This window comes from Meles meles, chromosome 11 (assembly GCF_922984935.1).
Source record: "Meles meles chromosome 11, mMelMel3.1 paternal haplotype, whole genome shotgun sequence".
Lineage (NCBI taxonomy): Eukaryota > Metazoa > Chordata > Mammalia > Carnivora > Mustelidae > Meles > Meles meles.
In genome coordinates this window covers 9665192-9690084 of record NC_060076.1, presented here as the reverse complement: position 1 = coordinate 9690084, position 24893 = coordinate 9665192, and the positions used below count along the sequence as shown (strand labels likewise).

General features: G+C 39.6%; 1 protein-coding gene across 4 annotated transcripts in view; it reads left to right on the top strand.

Moving 5' to 3' along the window:
- Positions 1–24893, top strand: part of GAPVD1 (GTPase activating protein and VPS9 domains 1) — a 79922-nt gene that overhangs the window by 7823 nt on the left and 47206 nt on the right. For all 4 annotated transcript variants that reach the window (XM_046022184.1, XM_046022182.1, XM_046022183.1 and 1 more), the window contains exon 2: positions 23289–23506. In XM_046022184.1, coding sequence (XP_045878140.1) covers positions 23322–23506 — 185 coding nt within the window. In that variant the 5' untranslated portion in view covers positions 23289–23321. The remainder of the gene's footprint in view (positions 1–23288; positions 23507–24893) is intronic.

Below are 24893 nucleotides of genomic sequence, written 5' to 3'. Positions count from 1 at the left end.
GCTGCCTCATAATGGCATTTGGAAAAATTACCCCTAATTATTGTAGAAAATTGAAGAGGGGAAGTGGATATATTCCTAATAGTTAGACATTTTCCCTTTATTTAAAAATTTTTTTAGGGCGCCTGGGTGGCTCAGTGGGTTAAGCCGCTGCCTTCGGCTCAGGTCATGATCTCGGGGTCCTGGGATCGAGTCCCGCATCGGGCTCTCTGCTCAGCAGGGAGCCTGCTTCCCTCTCTCTCTCTCTCTGCCTGCCTCTCTATCTACTTGTGATCTCTCTCTGTCAAATAAATAAATTAAAAAAATCTTTAAAAAAAAAAAATTTTTTTAGGGGCACCTGGGTGGCTCAGTGAGTTAAAGCCTCTGCCTTCGGCTCAGGTCGGATGGAGCCCCCCATCACCCCGCGTCGGGCTCTCTGCCCAGCAGGGAGCCTGTTTCCCTTCCTCTCTCTCTGCCTGCCTCTCTGTCTACTTGTGGTCTCTGTCTGTCAAATAAATAAATAAAAATCTTTAAAAAAAAATTTTTTTTAAAAACATTTTTTTAGGATTGATTGGGTGGAGTTGGTTACACATTACTCTAGGATTCTTCAAGGTAAAGTATGATTTTTTTCTTTTAATTTTAATTTTTTTGTAAAAGCCTGAAATAAGTGGAATGCCTCCTACTTGCTATGGAAAGACCAGTACTTGAAAGAAATTTTCTCAAATGGTTAATTAACTTTTTTTCCCCTTCAACTTCTGTTTTTTTGCTATAATTCCTTCCCTGGAGTTAATCTTTACATAGGCATGAAGGATTTTAGTTAGGTATTTTTTCACTATGAACTGCCTAAACTTGTGTTTGCATATAATTATTTGTGGCTTTTGCTCCTTAAGTAATCCTAATTAAGGTATTTTCATTTTATTTTTTATTTTTTTATTTTATTTTTTAAAAATTTTATTTATTTATTTGAGAGAGAGAGATCACAAGTAGGCAGAGAGGCAGGCAGAGAGAGTGAGAGGGAAGTAGGCTCCCTTCAGAGCAGAGAGCCGGACGTGGGACTCGATCCCAGGATCCTGAGATCATGACCTGAGCCGGAGGCAGCGGCTTAAACCACTGAGCCACCCAGGTGCCCCAAGGTATTTTCATTTTTAAAGAAATTAGGACCAGTAATTTCTGTATCATGTATACATTTTATTTATTTTTTATTTTTTTTAAAGATTTATTTGTTTGTTTATTTGACAGATAGAGATCACAAGTAGGCAGAGAGAGGCAGGCAGAGAGAGAGAGGAGGAAACGGGCTCCCTGTTCCCAGGGCCCCAGGACCACGACCCGGGCCGAAGGCAGAGGCTTTAACCCACTGAGCCACCCAGGTGCCCCTCATGTATACATTTTAGAAGAGGCTTCAGGTACTGAGATATTTGATTTTTTTGTTCTTATTTTTGTTTTTTCTTTTTAAAGTTTTTTTAAAAATTTTATTTTTTAAAGATTTTATTTTATTTGAGAGACAGAGATCACAAGTAGGCAGAGAGAAGGGGTGGGGGGAGAAGGCTCCCTGCTGAGCAGGGAGTCCTTGATCCCAGGATCCTGGGATTATGACCTAAGCCTAATGCAGAGGCTTTAACCCAGTAAGCCACCCAGGTGCCCCAGAGATTTTATATATTTTTATTTGAGAGAGAGCATGAGAGGGGAGAAGGTCAGAGGGAGAAGCAGACTCCCCATGGAGCTGGGAGCCCGATGTGGGACTCAATCCTGGGGCTCCAGGATTGTGACTTGACCTGAAGGCAGTTGTATAACCAACTGAGCCACCCAGGCACTCTTTTTTTTTTTTTTTTTTTTTTTTTTAATTTTAACTAGGCTTCACACCCAGTGTGGGGCTCGAACTCAAAATCCTGAGATCCAGGGGCGCCTGGGTGGCTCAGTGGATTAAGCCGCTGCCTTCGGCTCAGGTCATGATCTCAGGGTTCTGGGATCGAGTCCCGCATCGGGCTCTCTGCTCTGCGGGGAGCCTGCTTCCTCCTCTCTTTCTGCCTGCCTCTCTGCCTACTTGTGATCTCTCTCTCTGTCAAATAAATAATAAATAAAATCTTTAAAAAAAAAAAAAAAATCCTGAGATCCAGAATTGCCTCGTCTACAGACTGAGCCAGCCAGGCTCCCCTCTTGTTTTTAAATTATAGTTAATTAAAATTTCTTTCTTTATACTTACTATATTATTCTCATTTTTAGAATATGTTTCAATATGTATTGTGACTTTGTAAAAACATTTTCATTAGGGGAGCTTTTCATTGTTTCTAAGCTGAAACCCAGTTTTTTGTTTTCTTTTTTTAAGTTTATTTATTTAAGTAATGTGTACACCCAGTGTGGGGCTCAAACTCCTCACCCTGAGATGAGGAATTGCATGTTCTTCCAGCTGAGCCAGCCGGACTCTGACACCCAGTTCTGAACTATTTGTTGATACTTCGAGTTGTCATATTTAATATGTATAAATGAATGGTTGATCATATGTTTAAAAGCATAGCTTAATGCTAACAGTATAATTATGTATATATATATTTATTTATTTATATCAGGCCAAAATTATCTTTTGTATGCCATTTTTAAGATGTAAGGCTTTGAGCCCACTGTTGTAACTGTAAAAGCGGGCAAGATGTCTGCTCATTAATCTCTCTGTCCGAGAAGGTGCTTGCATGGTCTTGCTGCATTGTAATGCCAGTACACCCACGCTAGAGACTAGCCGGAAGCATGTCATCAAACATGTTCATTCTTCCTTTTTTTTTCTACTTACGAAATTATGTTTCCAGTTTATTTTCGATGAGTCTTTGAAAAAATTAAAATTGGAAAATTTAAAGGACAAAAGAATTAGTTAAGGGATATTAGCCTTTTTCTCTTTGAACAGAATCAGAGTCAAATTATCTTCCTAAGCTGTCTTAATTTTATCCAAATACGTATATTTTTAAAGTTTTTAGGACTTAGGCTAAACTCATCTTTTTTTTTTTTTTTTTTTAAGATTTTATTTGAGAGAGAGAGAGAGAACGAGCAGGGGAGTGAGAGAAAGGGAGAAGCAGACTCCCCGCTGTGCAGAGAGCCCAATGCAGGGCTTGATATCAGGCCCCTGGGATCATGACCTGAGCGAAGGCAGACACTTAACTGAGCCACACAGGTGCCCCTAAATGCATCTATTTTTAACACCCTCCGAACTGTCTCCTTTCATTTTCTAATGCAAAACTTTAACCCCAGCTGTCAATTTTACTTCCATTATTTATAAATCATGACACCTGACAAAAATACATTAGATCTAAAAGTCACATGGCAGAATTACAAAATGTTTACAAATACAGATTTCTGTATTGAAAAGCTTAAGAAAGAGTAGGTGAATTCTTTTTGCAGAATTATTTCATCTTTAGTACCTCCTTTAGAACCCAAGGAGTCTTTGAGTCCTCTAAAACCAAGTGTTTTTTAATATCTAACTATTCAGGGTTGTAATGGGCCAACTTGAATTCTGATGGAAAGTGACCTATTAAGCCTCCTTATGAGTATGTTTCTGTTCCATCATTAATAACTAGCAATTATTGAGTTCTTTCTCTTTGTAAGCGTTATGTAAACTAGTTAAAATTATGAATTTCATAATTCTCTGGAAGCATCTTAACAGTTAATTTCTTTTTGAAAAACTATTTAAACTGGGACACCTGGGTGGCTCAGTTAGCTAAGTGGCTACCTTCAGCTCAGGTCATGATCCCAGAGTCCTGGGATCAAGGCCCACATCGGGGGACCTTAAAGAGTTTCCTTTAAGGTAAAACACAGTCAGTGATAATAATGCTGCTTGAAGTTTGGTAATATTTATAATTTTATCAGATACCATTCTGGTAAATGTGATGAAATGAACATGACAGCCTGCTGTTTATATATCTTCCCTAATTTTTAGGGTTGGCTTTTGAAACTCTTGGATCTTGAAACAGGATTTACCAGTATTACAGCTCAGCAAAAAAATGCAGCTGAAGCTCAAAGTTCTCTTTCTGCTCTTCTGTTTGGTTGTTTTGTATACTTACTGTATTCGTGGGGGAAGCTGTGTTTATCCAGGGGACTAAAGCTTCCTCAAACCTTGTGAGGTGGTGAAATCTTTTCTCTTAAAATTTCTCAGAGGGTTCTAAGGATTTTAGGTTTTTTAAGAATCATTTAGTTTATCTTAAGCTCTCGGTTTGTATATGTCTTAGTTAGCTGTCATTAGAGATTGTTGAATTGGAGGAAATTAGATTTGGTGGTATTTAACTTCAGACTATTAAAGTAATGGAGATTTATCTAATTGTGAAAGTTCCTGATACCCATTTCTAGATTGGGTGCATATTTTTGTATAATCTATTGCCTCCGGGAAATCGAAGGACATCATTGCAGTTCTGCTTATTGGTGTGTAGCTTGTTATTGTTGAACTGTGTCCAGAAGTACTATCCTTTTTGTTGCACTTGAAAACTTTCACTTTTTAAAAAAAAGATTTTATTTATTCATTTGACAGATAGCGAGAGAGGGAACACAAGCAGGGGGAGTGGGAGAAGGAGAAGGAGGCTTCCCGCTGAGCAGGCAGGCTGATGTGGGGCCGGATCCCAGGAGGATCATGACCTGAGCTGAAGGCAGACACTTAATGACTGAGCCACCCAGGCACTCCTCACAGTGTTAATATATAATTGTTTACAGAATTTGGTCCCGATTGTTTAAGTACTTGTACTACTTACTGCCAAGTTTTTATTATGTTCTCATTTTTTTTTAAGATTTTTGTTTATTTATTTATTTGACACAGAGAAATCACAAGTAGGCAGAGAGGCAGGCAGAGATAGAGAGGGGGGAAGCAGGCTCCCTGCTGAGCAGAGAGCCTGATTCGAGAATCAATCCCAGGACCCTGAGATCATGACCTGAGCCGAAGGCAGAGGCTTAACCCACTGAGCCACACAGGCGCCCTATGTTCTCATTTTAAAAAATTACTGAAGTCATGTTCTTTGTTTAAACAAAACAAAACTGGGGTTAAGTGTCCATCTCAGTTTTGGCTCAGGTTGTGATCTTGGGGTTGTGGGATCAAGCCCTGCTTTGGGTTCTGTGCTTAGCATCACGTTTGCTTGGAATTCTCTCTCCCTCTCCTGCCCCTCCTCCCCCAACTTGCTTGGGCATGGGTTGCCCTGAGCCAAAGGTAGAGGCTTTAACCCACTGAGCCACCCAGGCGCCCCTCTAAAATAAATCTTAAACAGACAAACAAACAAAAACTAAAAACAATGCAGAAAAGGGGCCCTTGGCTCTCTTAGTTAGAAGAGCATGTGGCTCATTATCATGGGGTTGTGAGTTCGAGCCCCATGTTGGGTGTAGAGAGTACTAACAAAAATAAATATAAACTTAAAAAAGAAGTAAAAAATGAAAGCTTTTCTTCCCCACATACACATGCACATACTACATGTTTTGGAATTTTTTCTTTTTTTTTTCCCCAGAAATTATAGTTAACACTTGTGCTTGCATAGTGCTTTATATATATTAACTTGTTGTTGTTGTTTTGTGGGGGGAGGGAGAGTGGGAAAGAGTGAGAGAAAATTCTAAGCATGTCCCATGCCCAGCGCAGAGCTTGATGCAGGGCCCAACAATCTCACAACCCTGAAATCATGACCTGAGTCGAAATCAAGAGTCAGGTTCTTAACTGGCTGAGCCACCCAGGCACCCCAAGGTATATTAACTTGTTAAATCTTCACTACCCTGTGAACGTACCTTACAAATTGGATTCTCTTTTATATACACTTGAAGATGCAAAAACTGAGGCAAGGAGAAGTAATTACCAAAGGTTGCACAGCTAGTGAGTGGCAAAGCTGAGATTTGAGTCCAGGTAGTTGTGCTTGAGTGTTGTGTTTTAGATGCCTCTGGGGTCTTACCATGCATAGTGTGCTGCACTGTGCTTTTTTCTTGTAACAGTAAGTAACGGACCTCTGTACCTCTGTCTCCTTAACAATTGTGTGGCATTCGATGGCAGAGGTGTACCATAACTTACTTCGTGTCTTTCGAACCTAATATTGTTTAATTTTGCCAGTTACATTAGTAATGGTTTCAAGTAATACTTTAAAAAGTCAAGGTTTTTGAACTGGAACAAGTAAGGATACATTAGTATTTACTAAGTAATGTATATTTGCTGTCCAGGTATTTTGATATTCTCTCATTGGAGTTACATAATAAAATCCAAACTTAACCCATAAGCTGTTGGGTATGCATGAATTTCATTATTTTTGCCGTCAGTCTGTCTTCTTTAGTTGTGGAAGATTTGTAGTATATTGGGGGTAAAATTGACATCTGTTTGGATTTTATTTACTTTGGCAGGATCTTGAATTTTGGTGTCATAACAAGAAGTCTGACATAGCGTTAATTAACTTGAGATGTAGATACACTCTGGCTTTATAGTACTTGCATTTCAAGGTAGGGTGCATTTCCGTTCCTTGTTCTTATGCCAGGAAGAGTTGGTACTAAGTCCATTTTTTTTTCCTACGATGTTTTACACTTATTTCAAATATACCAACTGAAGATGTTAACGTTATCATTGTTTCCTTTTTTTCCTTAGTGGTAGTTATTTTTTAAGTGTGAGGAAATATCTTTTTTAGTACAGTAATAATTATTTCAGGTATGCCTGTTGGAAAAAGAGTAGATATTTTCAGCTTAAATTTAGTTACCGTTCTGTAATCATTTTGGAACTGGTTAGAAGTTGCTTGGCTGATTCCTAACTAGCTTGTTGTTCATCATCATTCAGTCCTTTATTGATTAACTTTTTATAAATGTAGACATTAAATCAGACTGCTAAACACCAGTTTGTCTGCTAAGCAGTGGGGATACTGAGATGACTATCTTCCTACTTCAGGTAACGGAATTTTGTTAAGAAAACCACATTTTGTTGCTAACAGTATAAAATGCTGTGATAGAGATGAGGCCAAATGAGAAAATATGAGAATGGTCTGGAAAGTCTCCTCAGTTTGAGCTAGGCTCTGATGCCTAAGTGAGATTTAACTGGCCAATGACAAGAGTGGGCCAAAATATCTACTCTTCCTGGCATAAGGCATAATTGTCTTTTTTTGTGGACACAATTTGAAAATATTTTTCAAGAAGCTTTATGTTGGGCCAGCTGGGTGGCTCAGTCAGTTAAGCCTCTGCCTTTGGCTCAGGTCATGATCCCGGGGTCCTGCATCGGGCTCCCTCCTCAGTGGGGAGTCTGCTTCTCCCTCTCCGTCTGCTGCTCCCCTTGCTTGTTCTTTCTCTTCTGCTCTCTCTCCTGCTCTCTCTCAAATAAATAAATAAAAATCTTTAAAAGAAAACCAAGAAGCTCTATGTTATTACCATAATGAAGGGCTAACACCTCAAAAGCAACTTAAATATAGTAAAAACAAAGCAGTGTTATGAAAACCTAGCTAGCTACTACTTGCAGAAGTTGCTGGGTTTGGGGTGTCTGGGTGGCTCAGTCAGTTAAGTGTCCAGCTCTTGGTTTTGGCTTAGGTTATGGTTTCAGGGTGTTGAGATCAAGCCCCTCTTGGGGTTTTGTGCTGAATGTGGAGGCTGCTTAAGATTCTCTCTCTCTTCCTCTGCCCCTCTCCCTGCTTGCACTCTCTGTCTCTCTGTCTCTCTAAATAAAGAAATAAATATATATTTTTAAAAAGCTGCTGGGTTTGAGGCCTGCTATCCTTTAATTAAAAGGTGAGACTAGCCAAGTGTTAGAGAAGTGTTGAAGACAAATTGGCACCTTGCTTAGATTCTCTCCATGATGTAAATAGAAGGACTGAAAGAGACTTGAAAATGGGGTAACTTTTGGGATGCCCGGATGCCTCATTCAGTCATGTATCCTACTTTTTATCTCTGCTCATGTCTTGATCCAAGGGTCATGAGTTCAGGCCACATGTTGGGCTCCAAAAAAAGATAAAGAAAAAGAAAATGGAGTAACTTTCCTACTTCGTGGTTCATTGTTATTTAGTGTCATGAAGGAGGAAAGGACTCACTCTGTTGGTGGGAGCAGTTCCCCCAGAGCTTCACAGAGGGAAGAGATTTGGGGCCTGGGCCTCAAGGATAAATCTGAGTTCATTTGAACATAAGGAAGCTGTGGGCCTTTTGGGGCCGGTATATTAGCATCTGCTCATGTTGGAGACTTTAGGATGTAGTGTGGAGCAACAGCTGCTTTTGGGGAAGTGAAGAAATGGTGGGAGATGAGCTGGAAAATGTAAAAAGAGTGATTTAAGGAATTAATCTCCAGTAACTTTTTCTAAACTTTGTTTTATCATATCTTTTATAGAATTTGAGGGAATATAGGTTATTTATTTAGTCTTGAAGTCCAACTAAACCTGACTTTGTCAGACAGTTTGAAACTTCCAAAGAAAGGGGGACTTGTCCAGATACTGACCCGCATATTAATAGTTTTCTGAACTTTGGGGTGATTACAAGTGGCCTTGATTGTGAATTATGCACTCGGATGGCATAGTGGTAAAAGCTCAGTGAGCCACATGTACCTGGATTCTACTCTCAGCTTTGCCAGTTACTAACTTGACCTGGGCAGATCCTTTAATTTCCTCTGTCCTCACCTGTGAAATGTCGGTAGGAATACCTGCCTGGGCGCCTGGGTGGCTCAGTTGGTTATGCAACTGCCTTCAGCTTGGGTTGTGATCCTGGAGTCCTGGGATCGAGTCCCGCATTGGGCTCCCAGCTCCGTGGGGAGTCTGGGAGTCCTCTGACCTTCTCCTCGTTCATGCTCTCTCTCACTGTCTCTCTCTCAAATAAATAAATTAAAAAAAAAAAAAAAAAAGAATACCTGCCTTTCAGGAGTGTTACACAGATGAGAAGAGAATATCCATGTTCAAGCCCCTGATTAGTGCCTAGTTCATGACTAGCCTGAAATGTGTGGTAGCTCTTCTTTTCTTTTCTTGACTACTTTCTTTCTTTCTTTTTATTTTATTGATTTATTTGTCAGAGAGAGAGAGAGCACATGCAGGGGGAGTGGGAGTGGGAGCGGCAAGCAGAGGGGGAAGCAGGCTCCCTGCTGAGCAAGGAGCCCGATGCGGGACTCCATCCCAGGACCCTGAGATCATGACCTGAGCCAAAGGCAGACACTTAACCAACTGAGCCACCCAGGCGCCCCAGTTATTGTTCTTTTAATTTCCTAAGCATGGATATATTTTACTACCACCCATTAAAATTCTCAAGTTCAGCCATTACTATTTATAATGCCTTTTAAGAAATTTGCTGTTAAATGAAAGTTAATGTAAAAACAGACTCTTCTTAAACATTCCGGCTAGGAAGTGTATTTGCCTTGGTTCACTTGACCAGAAATTAGTACAGAATGTAATGTGCCTGTGGAAATTTTGTTATGAAGTATCCGTGTTTCATTTCTGATCACAGTAAATGGAGGAAGAACATGTTTTTAGTGCGATAGTTTAAACACTAAAATATGTTGGGGCACCTGGCGGGCTCTGTTGGAAGAGCATGCAATTCTTGATCTCGGGGTTGTAAGTTCAAGCCACACGCTGGGTGTAAAGATTACTTAAAAATAAAATCTTTAAAAAAATGAACACTAAAATGTGTTACCAGCTGTTAACTGATTCTGGAACATCATACGATAGCTGGTAATCCTTTTTCTAGATGGTGGTTGTTGAAGATTGTGATAAATTTACTGTGTTCAAACGTTTTCTCAAGTTAGTATACTTTTTTTTTTTAACTGAGAAAAAGTTGCTAAATTGAATCCTTGGACTTAGAAGTGTATTACTTGTGTAATTTTTAAAAAGTCATACTTTATTTTTTTAGAACAGTTTAAGATTTACAGAAAAATTGAGAGGATAACACAAGGAGTTTCTATATATACCCAGCACCAAGTTGCCCTTAATACTAACATCTTACATTAACATGGTGTATTTGTAATTAGTGAACCACTGTTGACACATCATTGTTAACTAAAGCTCATGTTACTTAGATTTCCTTGGTTTTCACCTGATGTCCTCTTTCTGTTCTAGGATCCCATGCTATATTTAGTTGTCATTACCTCTGTAGTTTTTAATCAGATCATTTTAAATTAGGCACATTAACATATTTGCAAAGCTCGCTTTGTTCTCAAATTTTAAAACCACACTTGTGTGTGGAATTTATGTTACTAAAAATGCTCTTAGGCTGAAGATTGTTGGTCTTTACTTTCACTTTCAATAAGCCTTTTACAAGTGTAGTTTCTACAGTCTTAGCAAAGTAGTCTAACCTGTTTAGTTAAGACTTTAATGCTTTCCATTTAGTTTCACGGAGAGGTTCATTTTGGTCAGTTCTCTTATGCGATGGACATGGAGCTGTGTCCCCTTGAAATAATAGACATTAGCTTTTAATTGACAAGAAGAATGACGTCTTACACTGTGTAGTCATTTACACTTTCCAGTCACCTCATATGAACTATACAACTTAGCATATGAGAGGGACAAGGACACTCCAGTTTTGAAGATGAGGAAACAGAAACTTAGGTGAAGGGACTAAGTTGCCAGTAGGTAACACTGCCAGTAGGTGTCAAAGCCCAGCCTTAAATGCCTCAGATCTTCTGACCCCAGTTTTGGTATCCTTCTTGCTATGTTGTTTGATGTAGTCTCTAAAATGAGAAAGTAGCAGGTGGTCTTCTCTCATATAATATGGACTGTCTCACAAAATTATTCCTGGATTTATTAGATTAATTTATTTACTTGAAGTCTAGCTGTTAAAGTGTAGAACCATTAGATACCCATCATTATCTTGGGATCCCTTTAATTAGAAATTTTCAACAGAGAAAAAACATGAAACATGATTCTTATTCCATAAAACATTTGAAATCATCTTTTCCCTAGTATAGAGTCCTTCTCTTGAGTCATATAAGAGTTCATTCAGGCATTGCTAGCATTTGTAATATGTGTATCCTCCTTAGAGCATATTTCCTAGGTCACACATTTCAGGCTGTTCTTCCTCTCCATGCTCTGCATCGGATTAGGTATGCTTCTTATCAGGAATTGGCAAACTTCTTCTGTAAAGGGCCAGATAGTAACTGTTTTAGGCTTTGGGGGCCATATGGACTCTGGAGGACTCTCTCTGGCAACTATTCAGCTCTGCCTTTGTAGCATGAAAACAGCCATAGATTATACATAAATCAATGGGCATGGCTGTGTTCCAATAAAACTTTATAGAATCAGGGCGCCTGGGTGGCTCAGTGGGTTAAGCCGCTGCCTTTGGCTCAGGTCATGATCTCAGGGTCCTGGAATCGAGTCCCACATCAGGCTCTCTGCTCGGCAGGGAGCCTGCTTCCTCCTCTCTCTGCCTGCCTCTCTGCCTGCTTGTGATCTCTCTCTGTCAAATAAATAAATAAAATCTTTTAAAAAAACAAACAAACAGGGGCACCTGGGTGGCTCAGTGGATTAAAGCCTCTGCCTTCGGCTCAGGTCATGATCCCAGGGTCCTGGGATCGAGCCCCGCATCGGACTCTCTGCTCAGCAGGGAGTCTGCTTCCCTTCCTCTCTCTGCCTGCCTCTCTGTCTACTTGTGATCTCTGTCTGTCAAATAAATAAATAAAATCTTTTAAAAAAAAACTGCTAATAAAAGAAGCAATTCAATATCATCCTTCCATTAAAAAAACAAACAAACAAACAAACAAAAAAACAAACTTTATAGAATCAGGCCCCTAGCTGAATTTGGGCCATAGGCTATAGTTACAGTTTGCTGGGCCCTGCTCTATACCATAGACACAGAAACCCATTGTGCTTTACTCCTGCAACTAAAATCTTCCCACTGTTCTCTCACTGATACATTTTCATAACATGAGTTGAAAAGCTTAACATTTTATTTAATGTGCATGTTTTTTTTTTAAATATTTTTATTTATTTATTTGACAGAGAGAGAGGTCACAAGTAGGCAGAGAGGCAGGCAGAGAGAGAGGGAGAAACAGGCTCCCCACTAAGCAGAGAGCCCGATGCGGGGCTCGATCCCAGAACCCTGGGATCATGACCTGAGCCGAAGGCAGAGGCTTAAACCACTGAGCCACCCAGGCGCCCCAATGTGCATGTTTTATAATGAGTTTTATTTTTGTAGAAAATGTGGTACGTGGAACTGAAGTTACAGATTTTCAGAGTCTAATTTTTGACTACAAAAAGAAATGATCTCCCTTGGAAAATGCTTGCAAATTTCAGGAAAAAATTCTGTTTGTTTTTGTTAGATGTGTTAGTGCCTAATGTTAATGTAAAGATCTTTGATTTTACTTATGTTCTTTTCTGCAGAGCAACTTGTGACAGTGCAGTTACCAAATATATATGAGCGCTTCTTTGTGTGTTTGTGGTATTCAGGGCTAGGGTTACATCCATCTAAAAGATACTCTCAGCCTTTGAGGGGACCTGTCATTTTTCCTGGAAAGACAGGATACAGACATCGAAGATGAAAACAAAAATAAAAAGTTTTAAATTAGTGGTATGGATAAGCAGTGCTTTAAGAGTTCACAGTTGGAATTTATCACTGGGGCCATACTGTATGGTTGGGAAGGAAGGTTTTATTGAGCCAGGTTTTGGAAATTAGAACAAGTAAGTAAGTAATTAAGCTGAGGTCCGATGTAAATGACAATGAATATAATACCAGGGCGCCTGGGTGGCTCATTCGGTTAAACAGCTGCCTTTGGCTCAGGTCATGATCTTGGGGTTTGGGATCGAGTCCCACATCGGGTTCCTTGCTCAGTTGGGAGCCTGCTTCTCCTCCCTCTTTGTTGCTCCCCCTGCTTGTGCACTCTCATTCTCTCTTTCTGTCAGATAAATAAATAAAATCTTTTTAAAAAAATAATATAATACTATGAAGGTGAATTAAAAATAAAAATGAAAAGGCGGATTTAGCTGGAACAAGCGATTTTATATAGGAAAATTGTGTGAGATAGGAGTAGAAGTGTGGGTGAAGGCAAGATTGGTCCTTGAATATTAGGCTAACGAGTTTGGAAATTTATCTTCTGGGAAGTAAGGAATAAATGAAAAATTTGAGCACCTTTGTTTTTCCTTTAAGTCTTTCATGGACCTTCCAGGTATTATTGTTAATGTTTTCAGTATTGTGTGGTTATTTTAGTTAACATTCAATGATGATTTCATGCTGTTCTCCTCTTCTTTTCTCATCCACCGAAGACTGTTCCTGTTCTTCCTATGTTGTATCTACTCTGGTTATGAAATCTCTAACTAGAATATGTTACTGAAATACCTCTTATTCATTCACATATTTATTTACCAAATATGGACTAGGGACTGAATGCTTGTGATTTGACAGGTTTTGTTCTAGTCAGTGCAGATTTGTCAGGGAACAAATTAGGCAAAAATATCTCCTGTGGAGAGGAAATATGAATGTGTGACAGGGTAGGGGCTGACATTTTAGATAACGTGTCCAAGAAAGACCTCATTGAAGAAGACCACTTTTTTTTTTATTTTATTTTTTTCAGTGTTCCAAGATTCTTGTTTATGCACCATACCCAGTGCTCCATGCCTTCCTTAATACCCAACCACCAGGCTCACCCATCCCCCCAACCCTCTTCCCTTCCAGTACCCTCAGTTTGTCTCAGAGTCCACAGTGTCTCACGCTTCTTCTCCCCTTCCAATTTCCCCCACTTCACTTTTCCTTTCCTTTTCCTAATGTCCTCCATGTTATTCCTTATGTTCCACAAGTAAAATCTTATGATAATTTACTTTCTCTGCTTGACTTATTTCACTTAGCATAATCTCCTCCAGTCCCATCCATGTTGATAGAAAAGTTGGGTATTAATCCCTTCTGGTGGAGGCCTAATATTCCATTGTATATATGGATCATATCTTCTTTATCCATTTGTCAGTTGAAGGGCATCTTGGATCTTTCCACAATTTGGCGATTATGGCCATTGTTGCTATGAACATTGGAGTTCATATGGCCCTTCTTTTCATTACATCTGTATCTTTGGGGTAAATACCCAGTAGTGCAATTGCAGGGTCATAGGGAAGTTCTATTTTTAATTTCTTAAGGAATCTCCACACATTTCTAAAGTGGCTGCACCAACTTGCATTCCCACCAACAGTTTAAGAGGGTTCCCCTTTCTCCATATCTTCTCCTACACTTGTTGTTTCCTGTCTTGTTAATTCTGGCCATTCTAACAGGTGTAAGGTGGTATCTCAGTGTGGTTTTGATTTGAATCTCCCTGATGGCTAGTGATGATGAACATTTTTTCATGTGTCTGTTAGCCATTTGTATGTCTTCTTTGGAGAAATGTCTGTTCATGTCTTCTCCCCATTTTTTGACATGATTATCTGTTTTTTGAGTGTTGAGTTTGAGGAGTTCTTTATAGATCTTGAATATCAGCCCTATGTCTGTAGTGTCATTTGTGAGTATCTTCTCCCATTTCGTGGGTTGCCTCTTTGTTTTGTTGACTGTTTTCTGTGCAGAAGATTTTTGTTTTGGTGAAGTCCCAAAAGTTGGTTTTCGCTTTTGTTTCCTTTGCCTTTGGAGACGTGTCTTGAAAGAAATTGTGGCTGATGTCTAAGAGGTTACTGCCTATGTTCTCCTCTAGGATTTTGATAGATTCCTGCCTTATGTTGAGGTCTTTTATCCATTTATCTTTGTGAATGGTGTAAGAGAATGATCAAGTTTCATTCTTCTATACATAGCTGTCCAATTTTCCCAGCACCATTTATTGAAGAGACTATCTTTTTTCTACTGGATTATTTTTTCCTGCTTTGTCGAAGGTTAGTTGAGTTGCAGGTCCATATCTGGACTCACTCTGTTCCACTGGTCTATGTGTCTGTTTTTGTGCCTGTATCATGCTGTCTTAGTGATCACAGCTTTGTAGTAAAGCTTGAAATCAGGCAACGTGATGCCCCCAGCTTTGTTTTTCTTTTTCAGTATTTCCTTACCAATTTGGGGTCTTTTCCGATTCCAAACAAATTTTAGGATTATTTGTTCCAGGACTTGGAAAAAAATGTTGGTGGAATTTTGATTGGGATGACATTGAAAGTATAGGTTGCTCTGGGCAGTATAGACATTTAACAAAGTTTATTGTTCTGATCCATGGGCATGGAATGCTTTTCCATCTTTTTGTGTCTTTGAAGAAGACCACTCTTGAGTAAAAAGTCCTAAAGGAAGTAAGAGATTTGGGTGGCGAGCAAGTATGAAGGTACAGAGGTAAAAGTATACTTGGCAAGTCTGAGAACACAGATGGAGCAGTAGGAAAGGGGGGCCAATAACAGACTGATTATATGCCCTTGTTTGCATCTCTTATCTTGATGACATATTATTTTTTTTTTAATTTTTTTTTTTTTTTATTTATTTGACAGAGAGAGATCACAAGTAGATAGAGAGGCAGGCAGAGAGAGAGAGAGGGAACAGGCCCCTGCTGAGCAGAGAGCCCGATGCGGGACTCGATCCCAGGACCCCGAGATCATGACCTGAGCCGAAAGGCAGCGGCTTAACCCACTGAGCCACCCAGGTGCCCTTGATGACATATTATTAATAGTGCCCACTTTCACTCCTACCTAGTAGTGTCTTGGTTTGAATGGCAGAGGTGAGATCAGAGAGGTAAGGAAGGTGGAGGCAGACCATAGAGAGCTGAGAAAAGAAGCTTTTGGAGGATTTTTGGCACAAGCGTGATATGATTTGACTTGGGCTAATAGGGTCATTCTGGCTGCTGTGTTGAGAGTAGACTAGGAGCAAGGACTGAAGCAAAATTAGGAGCCTGTTGCAATAATCCCAGGTGAGAGATATGGTACTTTGGACCAGGGTGGTAATTAACAATAGAAACGATGGTAAGTAGGTATATTCTGGATATGTTTTGGAGGGAGAGTCATCAGGAGTTGATAATCGGTGTAAGAAAAAGAAGGAAGTCGAGAATGAGACAAAATTTTTTGCCTAATCAGTTGGAAAGATGGAATTACCATTGACTGAGATGGGGAAGCCTGGGATATAAAGAGGTTTTTCTTTGGGTGAGTGGAGGGAGATGAGTGCAGTTTTGGACATGTTAAGTTTGAGATGCTAGTTAGACAACCCACAGGAACTGTTGAGTGGGTAGTTGCAAATTTGGATCTGGCATTTAGGGGAAAGGTAAAGTCTGGAGATACTAATTTGGGAGCTGTCAGCATTTTGATGGTTCTTAAGCCATGAGATGGAATGAGATTGCCTAGTGCTGGGTATAGATAGAAAAGGAAAGGTCTAAAGACAGGGTTTAAGGGTAGGGTACCCCAGTGTTTTGAAATCAGGGAGATGAGTGGGGAGTAACAAAGGAGACTGAGACTGAGTGGAGAAGACAGGAGGAACACTGTGAGGATGTAATGTCCCAAAGTCAAAGGAAGCGTTTCAAGGAGAGTGTTCATCCATGTTAGATCCTTCTGTTAGGTCAAGAAGAGGAGAAATGGTAATGTATCACTGGATTATAGTGTGCTTATTTGTTTGTATGTATATTTTAAAAAATTTATTTGAGAGAGAGCAGGAGAGAGGAACAGAGGGAGAGGGAGAGAGAAACTCAAGCAGAGCAGACTCTACACTGAGCATGTAGCCTGATGTGGGGCTCGATCTCATGACCCGGAGATCCCAACCTGGGCCCAAACCAAGATTTGGGCTTAAGAGGGGATCGGAGGAGAGAAGCTGGAGACAGTGATTATAGACACCTCATTCAAACAGTTTTCTTGTAAAGGGAGGGACAAAAATGGAGGTGGAAGTTGAAGGGAAGACATGACATAGAGAGTTGGTTTTTTTGTTTTTTGGGTTTTTTTTTTAATTTTTTTTTTAAGATGAAAAATAATAGCATGTTTATTTATTGGGGAGAATGATCCATAGAGAAAGAAATGTGGATGGGAGGGGGATAGGGTAGTTGGGATCTCTACAGTAATGTTAAGTAGATGTGAAGGGAAGAAATCAGCATACAAGTGAGGATTGGCTTTAACCTAGAGAAAGGCAGTTCATTCAAAGTAAAGAAAAAGGTAGAGCACGTGTAGGTGTGTGTCCATCCGTGTATACACACACGTTTATATACTTGTAGTTATTTACAGTTTACTTGCTCCTGGCTTCATAGTTGACTAAGCTTTGCAATGGCAGAGGCTGTCTCTGTTTTGTTCTGTCCTGTACTGTTAGTGCTTGGGTACAGTGAAGACATTCAGAAAATATTTGTTGACTTGAATTAAATTGGAAAAGATAGCTTTTAACAGCCTTCCCAATTCTGAGATTCTGTTTTGATGTTAAGGTCATAGAGGACGGGCACCTGGGTGGCTCAGTTGGTTAAGCATCCAACTTTTGATTTTGGCTCAGGTCTTGATCTCAGTGTTGTGAGATCAAGCCCCCACGCCAGGTTCCGCACTTAGTGCGGAGTCTGCTTTTCTCTCTCCCTCTGTCTTCCCCCTGCTAGTGCTCTCTCTCAAAATAAGTAAATAAATAAATAAATAAGCAAACAAATAAGTAAAATCTTTAAAAAAATAATAGAAGAAATAAAGAATTTAAGCTCAGCTAAGAGGTAAGTTTTGGAGACCCCTGTATTTTAAATGATATTTGAGCATAAACTCAGGGGAAATAGATGTAACTAGAAGCCAGATGAAGTTCTGTAAAACCAGTAGATAAAAGGAACTTTAAAGAGTCAGTTATTAACAGAACTGGAAGTTAAGGCAGATGTGACTGACAAAATGTTTAGATTAGTCGATTGAGAGCAAGGGCTGCTTTGGAACCAGAACTGAGTCATTGTGAATCTTGATGTAGCTGCTTGCTAGGTATGTCAACACTTTTCTCAACTCTTAAATGAAGTTAATGAGCACAGTCATCATAGGGTTATAAGGATTCAGTGAGGAAAAAAATAGCAGTGCCTGGCATGATAAAGTTCTAAGTAAATGTTAGCTTGGTGTGAGTATTGTTAGTGTTAGTTTGATACCGATATTGTCATTGTTACTTTTCAGGAAACTAACTTATTTGCAAATGTTTGTACTTTGCTGTTGTGTTCAGTATGGTGAAATTTCCCCACTTTTAGTTATTACGCCTACATTTTATTTAAACAGTTTCCCAATAGCTATAATGATTGTGTCATAATGGTGCCTCAGAAGGGCAGAACAACTTCATAGACTTTGCCTTTTATGTTCTCAAACCCTTTTCTGCAACTGTTGTTTTTAAGGAGTGCCTGTTATTTGTGTGTGGGAGTATTATTATTATTTTTTAAGACTTTATTTATTTGAGAGAGAGATCACAAGTAGGCAGAGAGGCAGGCAAAGAGAGAGGGAAAAGCAGGCTCCCCGCTGAGCCGAGAGCCCAATGTGGGGCTCGATCCCAGGATCCTGAGAAATGACCTGAGCCGAAGGCAGAGGCTTAACCCATTGAGTCACCCAGGCACCCTGTGTGGGGGTTTTTATTTTATCAGAATGTATGAACCAGTAGACTTGGGGCTACCTGAAATGAGTTCATTTAACATGTTTGAGGTCTTACCTGCCATTAGCTATGTTAGGACACAAAGCTGAATTCTTTCCCTCAGCGTTTACAGTCTAGATAGAGATACAATATCATTATACTTTGGCATGTGCTACATGTATAAAATGGTACTTAGAACATGAATTTAATTTAGGTAAACTGTGGATGAAAATATAGGTCAGAGTTAATTTATATTTTTGATCTCTTGGATTTTACCCAGTGGTTTACTGACACTGTTTTTTTAGGGTAGGGGAGAGAAAGAGGGAGAGCAAGAATTTTAAACAGGTTCCACACCCAGCGTGGAGCTGGGCACAGGCCTGGATCTCACAATCCTGAGATCATGACCTAAGGTGAAATCAAGAGTTGGATACTGGGGGCGCCTGGGTGCTCAGTCAGTTGGGCGTCTGCCCATGATCTCAGGGTCCTGGGATCCTGCTCAGCGGGGAGCCTGCTTCTCTCTCTTCTTCTGTTGCTCCTACTGCCTGTGCTCTCTCACTCTCTCTCTGTCAAGTAAGTAAATAAATAAAGTCCTTTTTTTTTAAAAAGATTTTATTTATTTATTTGATAGACCGAGATCACAAGTAGTCAGAGAGGCAGGCAGAGAGAGAGGGAGGGAAGCAGGCTCCCTGCCAAGCAGAGAGCCTGATGTGGGACTCGATCCCAGGACCCTGGGATCATGACCTGAGCCGAAAGCAGAGGCTTTAACCCACTGAGCCACTCAGGCACCCCAATAAATAAAATCTTTAAAAAAAAAAAAAAAAAGAGAGAGACACTTAACTGAACCACCCTGAACTGAACCACCCAGGCATCCCTGTATAATCATGTGTTTAAAAGTATTATTTTGTGGGGTAAGTTTTTACCTGTTTTTTTGGCAGCACTCAAGACAAACTAATTATAGAAAGAAAAGCATTAAAGCATATAATTCTTGAACTTGATAAAAGGAAAAAAATGCTTAACAAGTTTGTCTAGATTTATTCAGAATATTTTTGAAGATGTTTACGACTATTAAAGGGTTTAGAAGGTGAATTCTTGTTTAGACTAGGTGGAGCATTACTTTCATGTGTTAATTTTTTTAAGCGAGGCTGTATTTGAAGGTTTTAATTTCTAAATTGTATAAATTGGTTGATATTTTGCTGTGTCATTGGAAACATTTTATATGCCCTATCTTGAACAATATTTCGGTTATAATTAGACTGTGAGCTCCTTGAGATTAGGGAACCTGGCTAGGCTCCAGCCAAGCCCAGTAATATGTTTGTTGATTTAAGTTGTAGTAAAGCAGCAAGAAGGGCACAGTTTGAGAATTTCCAAAAAAAAATTTTATTTTAAGATTTTATTTATTTGACAGACAGAGATCACAGGCAGGCAGAGAGGCAGGCAGAGAGAGAGGAAGGGAAGCAGGCTCCCCGCTGAGCAGAACGCCCAACTCGGGGCTCCATCCCAGGACCCTGGGATCATGACCCGAGCCAAAGGCAGAGGCTTTAACCCACCAAGCCACCCAGGCGCCCCTTCCAAAATATTTTTATCTATTTTTTCATTATGAAAAATTTCTGACGTAACTGAAATTATTGAAGGGTAGTATAATGGTTATTGTCTACCCTCCACCCAGATTCAACAGTTGCTTACATTTTGCTGCATTTTAAAAGTTTCATTTTTTTGCCGAACCATGTATAAGTAAGTTGCAGATCCTAACGCTACTTCTCCATGCTTGAGCATGCGTCTCTTAAAAATATGATATTCTCCTAAGTAACCACAGGATTTTTGAGTCATTTTTGTAGAGATCAGGGTAATAATCATGGTGTACTGGCTCTGTCGTCTCTCACTTGTGTGGTCCTGGGCAAATTACTTCATATCCCTGAGCCTCAGTTTCCTCAGTTGCAGAGCACTTATTTCAGAGGAATATTATGAAGATGAGGTGTGTAAAGGCACTATTTTCAGTGTTTCCCCATACAGTACTCAACTGTGGTGAATTAATACCACACCCACCCTTCTTCCCAGAGTTGGAAACTTCTACCTTTTTTCCCCCCTCATCTGTTGTTAAAAAATCTTACATTTCTATCTCGTAACATTTCTCAAACCTGTCCTGTTCTTTCCACTGCCACCACATTTCCTGCCTGTCAACAATTTTAGTCTCTCTTCTGGTCCCATACTCACCTCCTCATCCTTTCCTTAAGGCCGCCAGAGTTTATGCTCCCAAATAAAAATTTAATCTTAATAATTTCCTGTTTAAAACTTTTCCCATCACCTACAGTGTAAGGTCCAAGTTTCTTAACTCTGTCTTCTGTGTACCTTCTGTCTCTCCAGCCTTATCTCTCATTATGCACATTCCCTCCCTTCCCCCACTTCACTGAACACACAGACACCATCCCCCAAACTGTAGCAAGCCATGGGTAGCTGTCTAAATTGTACTCTCTGTTACATACTTCTGTGCCTTTGCTTGGTTGACTCCCCATATCTGGAATTCGACCCCACCCACCATCTTCTTTATCTCTGGCAAATACTCATTTTCTCAATCCCCTCCCCAGCTTGCCTTTTAAGACTTGGTGCCATACAGGTTCCTTCTCTCCCCCGCTCCATCTACATTGTATAGTCTTCTAGCATAATACCCGTAACATTTTTGGACAGCCATTGCTTGCATGTCTGCTTCATTCTGCTAGGTTAGAAAGTCCTTAAGGATACACAGGTTTTATCCCTTTTTTTTTATTCCTAGTGCCTAATATGTTGCTTGTACCAGGGATAAAATAAATATAGATACGGAGTCCATGTTTTACGGGTGAAAAAAATCTGAGGTTCAGAGAATATTCTTTATGTGCCCAAAGTAACAGAACTAATTAATGAAACATTCAGATCTTTAAGAGCCCATTTCATTATTGTTGCCATTAATTGTAATACTTATAGTTCTTAGTCTGTGTACTTAGAGGCCCCTACAGGATGTTAGAGTTCACACATGGAAGTCTATAAAGTCATATATGAATTTTTGGTAAATTGAATTAATACGAATGTATATGTCTGTATGTCACCGATTTTTCTTAATGTACCCACATGGTTTTGTTATTAACAGATCATTTTAGTGGACATACTTACATCTTCTTTTTTTAAAGTTTTTATTTACTTGAGAGAGAGACGGGGAGGAGCAGAGGGAGGGGGACGAGCAGACCCCCACACTAAGCACAGAGCCTGTCACGGGGCTTGATCCCATGACCTGAGCTGAAATCAAGAGTTGGATGCTCAATTGACTGAGCCACCTAGGCGCCCATACTTTTATCTTTTGAGAAGAGAGAAGTATGAGGACCTTCATGATACGGGTGATTTGGAATAAAGGTTTGACATAGTTTGCTAGGAAATTGATAAGGTATAAGAAAGTTGTTTTTTTAAAAGATATATTTATTTTAGAGAGAGAGAGATAGCACAGTTGGGAGGAGGGAGAGGGAGCAGACTCTGAGCTGAGTACTGAGTCTGACTTGGGCCTCCATCGCATGATCCTGAGATCATGATCTGAGCCAAAACCAAGAGCTGGATGCTCAACTGACAGCACCACCCAAGTGCCCCAAGAAAGTGGTTTTGAAAACAGTAAGATTCAGGTTAGATGGTAAGATCTGAAATTTTCTTAGTCTCCAGTAGTTCTTTAAAATAAGAAAGTTTAAAAATATCTAAAAACAGGGGTGCCTGGGTGGCCCAGTCATAAGCATTTGCCTTCAGCTCAGATCATGTTGGACCTCTTAAAAAAAAAAAAAAAAAGTGTGGTCTGGCAGGCATTCTAGGTTCACAGGTATAGCTTAAATAATAATGCTTTAAAATATGTGTGCTATTTCTGTCAGTTTGTTTAACTACTAGATAAACAAGATTTGTGTGATTTCATTCATTCCTTTGGCAAATATTTGTTCAGTTTTTGCTATGAACCAGGTGCTCTGCTCAGCGCTGAAATTGCAGCTGTGAGTAAATAAAACAGAGAAGCCATACTCCTCCCTGGTGGCCCTTACCTTTTAGTGGGGGAACCATACTCTAACCATAGTGAACATGCAAGTAGGTATCTGTAGTATAATGCTAGACAGAGGCAGGTACTTTTTTAAAAGGGCAGAAAAGGGAATAGGAAGTGATAGTTTCTATTTTAGGAGTTACCTGAGAAGGCCTTTCTAAGTAGTCATTTGAACAGAGAGACCTGATTAAGTGAGGGTACTCAACATGCAAAGATACCTGGAGGAACAGCCTTCCAGACAGAGGGATCATCAAATGCAAGGAGCTTTGAGGAATGGGCATGCTTGGCCTCTTAAACAAGGAAGCCCGTGTGTCTGGAGCTACGTGAGCAAGGGTAGAATGGTAGGAGATGAGGTTGGAGAAGTAGCCAGGGGCAGATCAGGTAGGGCCTTTAGATTTCATTCTAAATGTAATATAAACCTTTGGATGGTTTTTAGTAAGGAAATAAGGTGATCTAACTTAAGTTTAAAGGATACTCTACGCTGTGTAGAGAACAGACTCAAGTAGTACAAGAAAGGAAGCAGGGCGATCAGTTATGAAGTGGTGGTTATAGACCTTTGGGTGAGAGAGGATGATGGACGTGGTGAGAAGTAGATTGGAGATGTATTTTGAAGATCAAGTCAACAGGTTAAGTTGACTGATGGCAGTGTAAAAGGGAGCAGTCAAAGAAACTCTAGTGCTAATAAATAGATACTAGACTTGAAAGAAATACACAAATTTTTACTGTGGCTGTCTGTGAGCAGTGGCCTTCTTACTAGGAACACCCCCACCACCCCTTATCTGTATTTACCAGTTTTTCTATCCTGAACCTGTAATGCTTCTGCAAAAAATATATAGATTATTTTAAAATTAATTATAGTACTAAATGTACCCTAATTCTTAATGTATTCTCTTATCAACCTTTTGATTTTGGAAAAACAGTCTAAGTTTTTAAACCTTTTTACTCTTAGTGATCAGCCTTTGTACCTTCTCCACATTTGAAGATGGTGAAGCTGGATATTCACACCTTGGCCCATCACCTTAAGCAGGAACGCTTATATGTGAACTCTGAGAAACAGCTCATTCAGAGGCTCAATGCAGATGTCCTTAAGACAGCTGAAAAGTTGTATCGTACAGCATGGATTGCTAAGCAACAGAGAATTAATTTGGATCGGCTTATCATAACCAGGTAAAAAAAAAAAACAGGTTTTGAGGCGTTTAATTTTTTCTGTGCTAACTATAAATAAATGAATCTATTTCCAACAAAGTGCATGCTTTCAGATAGTTTGATCAACCTTAAAGTGAGTCTTTGCCTATTTCGTCTGTTAATTAAGCCTTTTTTAGAGAATTATAACTTAAGCGTTAATATTTTGTACCACACCAGTTAATTTTGTGTCTTTGTATGATAACATTTTATTTTGCTGAGAGTAAATTATCTTGTGTTTTTTTATAAGTAGGCTCCACACCCAATGTGGGGCTTGAGCTCATGACCCTGAGATCGAGTCACATGCTCTATCCACTGAGCCAGCCAGTCACCCCTCTACTTTTCTATTGTTATTATTATGTTAAGATTAAAAATTTTTTTTGAGTAATCTCTGTACCCAACGTGGGGCTCAAACTCACAAGGGTTGTATGCTGCACCAGTTCAGCCAGTCAGGCACCCCTTTTTTCCCGGTATTATTTAATGTAGACTTGGCTCTTAAACACTGATTTGACACTGTGGGTCCACTTATACATGGATTTTTTTCGATAGAGTACTATAAATGTATTTTTCTCTTTCTTATGATTTTCTTAACAATATTTTATTTTCTCTAGCTTACTTTATTGTAAGAATACTGTATATAATACATGTATAAAATGTGTGTTAATCGAGTATATTATCTGTAAGGCTTCTGGTCAGCAGAAGTCTATTAGCAGTTAAGTGTTTGGGGAGCCAGAAGTTATGCAAGGATTTTCCACTGCACAGGGAGGTCATTGTGCCTAATCCCCACATTGTTCAAGGGTCAACTGTGTGTATTTCCATGTTTTGATTCTGTGTATCTTCCTCTATCTCACTTTTATAAACCTCTTTTTCACTGTGTTAATATCTTTTTTTATTTAAAAAAAATTTTTTTTAAGATTTTTATTTATTTATTTATTTGACAGACAGAGATCTCAAGTAGGCAGAGAGGAAGGCAGAGAGAGGGGAGGAAGCAGGCTCCCCGCTGAGCAGAAAGCCCGACGCGGGGCTCAATCCCAGGACCCTGGGATCATGACCTGAGCTGAAGGCAGAGGCTTAACCCACTGAGCCACCCAGGCGCCCCTCACTGTGTTAATATCTTATTTCTTTGCTTCAGGAACCAGTTTTTAGCTCTAAGAAAGGTGGTGGTGAGGTATAAATTTGAGAAAATGAGGCAGACACAGAAATGTAACGTAAATGATTCCATTTACGTGAAGCTGAAAAAAGCAGGACTGATCTTTCACGATAGAAATCAGAGTAATGGTTATTTTTTGATATTTTTCATTGAACCTGATTTACTAGGAAGAATTTGTCCTCCTTTGTACATTTTGGTTTTGGCCTTTCTTTACGTGTTCAG